The 4,433-nt window shown below is 32.7% G+C and overlaps 1 protein-coding gene across 1 annotated transcript; it reads left to right on the top strand.

Moving 5' to 3' along the window:
* Positions 1-1,431: 1,431 nt before the first annotated feature.
* On the top strand, positions 1,432-3,487 carry LOC113392460 (ankyrin repeat and ELMO domain-containing protein D-like). The gene is made up of 3 exons (XM_026628905.2): positions 1,432-1,565; positions 2,196-2,715; positions 2,890-3,487. Exons 1-3 carry the CDS (start codon positions 1,515-1,517, stop codon positions 3,270-3,272), a joined length of 954 nt encoding a protein of 317 aa, XP_026484690.2. The 5' UTR covers positions 1,432-1,514; the 3' UTR covers positions 3,273-3,487.
* The last annotated feature ends 946 nt before the right edge of the window (positions 3,488-4,433 follow it).

Below are 4,433 nucleotides of genomic sequence, written 5' to 3'. Positions count from 1 at the left end.
TTTTGAAAGTTATTTGTTTGATACAATCGTAATGGTCATGAGATTCGACGTAAAATTAAAAAGTATTTTTACTATAAAATGATTTCAGTTTTTATCAAATTATTATAACTAAAAAATGTTTTTGTTTTCCTGAGGCATGTAATATAAAAACTAGGTATTCCAATTACTACCTATATATTCAAGTTTTATTGAACTAGTATAAGTATAATATTATTTTTCATCGATTGTCAAAAAGTGTCTAATATGTCCTTGTCTTTTTTATGAAATTACATTTAATCATATAAAATAACCCTAAAAAATTCAAAATTAAAAAAAGACTGGCTAAAAGTGATTTTTTAAAGTTTATAGTGATTTCAGATTTGTGACTGTATGTAAACAACTTAACGAGATGGTTAAAATCCTTTTGGAACTTGTCAAAATTACATTATGTATCACTTTGTGGTAGGGCTTTGTGCAAGCCCGTCTGCGTTGGTACTCGCTCATCAGATATTCTATTGTATATGTATTGTTGGGTTCCGGTTTGAAGGGTGAGTGAGCCAGTGTAACTACAGGCACAAGGGACATAACATCTTAGTACCCAAGGTTGGTGGCGCAATGGCGAAGTAAATGATGGTTAATATTTCTAACAGCGGCAATATCTATGGGCGGTGGTGACCATTTAACATCAGGTGGCTTAATTACAGGGCCGCCCACCAAAACCTATAAAAAAAATATTATATCACTTATTATTATTGACATTATTTCAAAGTGTTATATGTGTATAACTTACTACTACTAGTACTTAAAGTAAACTTAAACTTAAAAGTATTTTAAAAATTGCATTATAATAAGTATCCGTTTTTGTCAATTTAATTCCTTAACTTTCGGCGCTTACTAGAAACCTTCGGCTTCGGCCTAAAATTCGGTCAATTATGGCTGAAACTGAAGGTAAGCCGAATATTTTTTTATTTACAATGAATTAATTTATGTTTTTGTTTGTTACGCTGTCACGTCTTAACTAACCAGCGCATCACTATACTAGAGTGCTGGTCAGGGGTACAGAAAACAACATTTGTTATCTAATATCTGCCTCACACGTGTGTAAAGCCGCTAGTGGAAAGTAGTTGGATTTATAATAACCTTATTAATACATGATAGACACATCTCTATAAATTATTGTTTAAACTTAAGTATAACATCAACTGTATTTTTTTATCTCGTATAAAATTAAACCGTAATAATAATAATTGCACTCATTAACTAATAACTATTGTTCACACAAAACGGTACCGTATGTTTGGAAATATATGACGTAATTATTTCTATAAAATAGATAAAGCGCTTTATACGTGCGCGAATGTTATGTTGACTCATGTGTGCTATAGTTTTTATTGTGTTTTACGCAACATAGAAATATAGGCCGTTACAAACACAGGTACTTACTTTTATACATTAAAATAATTTGTTTCGCAATAATATGGGTCTTTGGTCTATATAAGGACTTCCTTGACATTATTAAAAAACTGTCCAACGAAATGGGTACTAAAGGATTAATCATTTTTGCCTTTGCATTCTGTATAGTTGGGGTGAGTTGAAATAAATTATTATTCTATATACTAATATACTAACATGCTAATTATATTTATAAAAATAAAATATTTTTTTTTAATATAATTAGCATGTTAGTACGACTGTTTAACAATCTATCTTTTTTTTCATTCAACAGTCCTTTTAGGGTGAAATAAATTGACATATCATTATATTTATTTATTTAAATGACAAAACATGTAATAGCAACAATCTATTTTGAATGTCTTAGTGGTAAGGCTTTATCCAGGCCCGAATGTGTAGGTATAGCCCACTGATCAATATACTATTGCCACCAGAAATAATTAGCTGTTGGTTGGTAATGTTCTGGTTTGAAGGTTCAGCCATTGTAAATGCAGGCAAAAGAGACATAACATCTTAGTACCCAAGGTTGGTGGCGTGTTAACGAAGTAAGGAATATAATATTTCATATAGCGCTAATGTCGACGGGCCACGGTAGTGATTACCTACCATCAAGTCGTACATTTATTAGACTTGAGAACATATTGTGTACTATTATTGACAGCTTCTTAGTGTCTTTGATGCAATTATTACAACTAATTCAAGTCTAGCACTACTACTAAAATATATATGTTTAACGATTTCTAATTTTAAATTCGATTTTTAAGGTTTGCCAGGCTCAATACTATGGTAGAATGCGAGGTTTGAATTCTATTCACAAAGACGCTTGCACTTGCACTTGTGAAGATCTCGCCTCACTTATAGCCTTAGCGCGAGCTTTAGAAGACAAGGAACTAATTTCTTGTACACCAACAACACCACCACCACCACCACCGCCACCACCACCAACAAATCCGATCCCATGTCTCAGCAACTTTGAAGATCTGATCATGAAATTAGTTAACGCTTTGGTTTACACCGCCACGGAAACAACTAAAAATTCCTGCCACTGTCCACGTGCCTCGCCTGTTCCGATGTCTACTAGCTCCAACTCATATTATTCTAATTCAGATGATGGTTTAATCAATATCGACCTTATTAACTCAAAAAATAAAAATAATTTATTAGACTTAGATGTCGCTAATCAAAATGTTGTGGGCATTGGACTGGGAGGAACAGATTACAACGGAGCTCCTCCAACAGGGCATAAGCCATCTAGTCCAAAACCATCGGGCCATAATCCAAAAGGTATGTATCCATAGTACTTTTTGATAATATATGATTTCTGCAAACAGCTTATTTTATAGTCATTCAAACTTCTCATAGTCTTGTTATTTGTTGCGAGGGTTTAAGAACTCCGATACTCGGTTTTCTAGCTAGCATAGTCGAATGTGAAGATTTAATTAATTTACTATCCAACAGGTCAACAACCAACGGGCTCTCACCCAACAGGCGTCAAAAATCCACCAACAAACAATTCTAATTCAAACGAGGGATTAGTAAACTTAGACCTTCTTAATCCCAATAAAAATAATAATGTGTTAGACTTGGACATTGGCAAGCAGGATGTCCTTGGTGTGGGTTTAGGTGGAGGCGGCGGTGGAGGTACAGCTCCAAATACTAATCACGGCTACACAAACAGTGCACCTAATTCTGGAGAAGGCTTAATTAATGTAGACGTACTTAATCCAAATAAAAATAATAATGTGTTAGACTTGGACATTGGTAAGCAGGATGTCCTTGGTGTGGGTTTAGGTGGAGGTGGAGGTGCAGCTCCAAATACTAATTACGGCCATACAAAATAATGCATCTAACTCTTGATATGGATTAGTTAATCTAGACGTACTTAATCCCAACAAAGAAATGAATGTCCAATACATTTGGATGTGGGTAAACAAACTTTGTTGGGTGTGGGACTTGTTAATTAAAAGAAATATGTGTTACTTGTAACTATATTTAACTATGCTTAATCCTCGAACGAAATCATTTTATTTGTTGCAAATATAAAACCAAATGAAAATACACGTGCTTTTTTTACCCTTTTATATTATATATTGTCTGGAAATTTTAATATTTTTAAATACGAACATTAAAGTCATTGAAGTTTAACTGTATTACTCTTAAATATTAAAGCAATAAATTAAAACAATAAATATGCTTCTTGACAATCTTCCTTCGTACTTCCGTATTAAAGAATTTCTGAACATAACGTTGAACATAACATTGAAATTATTATTAATTACTGTTGATGTAGTTTGTTTTTGATGTAATAATTCGTGATAATATACCTATAAATCAATTATGAACATTATTGATCGATATATTTTTTAAATAAATTTAGTACAATAAATTGAAATACTTTTGTGGTCAACACTACCCATAGAAATTGGTACCGTAAAAAATATTAATAATTCCTCATATTACCACTGCGCCACTAACCGTGGGAACTAAGATGTTATGTCCCTTGTAACAGTACTTACTTTGGGTCACTCGCTCTTTAAGAGGAATCAAAACACTAAGCATTGCTATTTGGCGCTAGAATATACGATGAGTGACTGGTACCACTGTTACCTATACAGACGAGCTTGCACAAAGCGCTACCACCAAGTGAATTACTTAATAGGAAGTTATGATCAAAGTAGTTAAATGCATTACAGAAATTCAAAATCGACTAAATTGTGAGTTTCTTATACCTAACTAAACAAAGGTCATTTTGACAAAAAATAAACAAGAATGATTTGGTCAATTCAAGAGTTTTTCCAACCACAAGTGGAATAAAGATAAATATTGAACATTTGATTTCGAATTTACGCGATATAATTGGCCGAGAGCTTAAATCTGTGATATTCATTATGGAAACGCGAAATATTCAAACGTTCGACATTCAAAAAGACATTTACGTTTTAAATGTCGAAAATGCTCTTATCGGAAGATTGGAAGTATAATTAAAGTGGATGTATGTAGTT

The sequence above is a fragment of the Vanessa tameamea genome, chromosome 5, assembly GCF_037043105.1.
Source record: "Vanessa tameamea isolate UH-Manoa-2023 chromosome 5, ilVanTame1 primary haplotype, whole genome shotgun sequence".
Taxonomy (NCBI): domain Eukaryota; kingdom Metazoa; phylum Arthropoda; class Insecta; order Lepidoptera; family Nymphalidae; genus Vanessa; species Vanessa tameamea.
The sequence above is the reverse complement of the archived record's forward strand: the minus strand, read 5'-3'. Positions and strand labels throughout refer to the sequence as shown.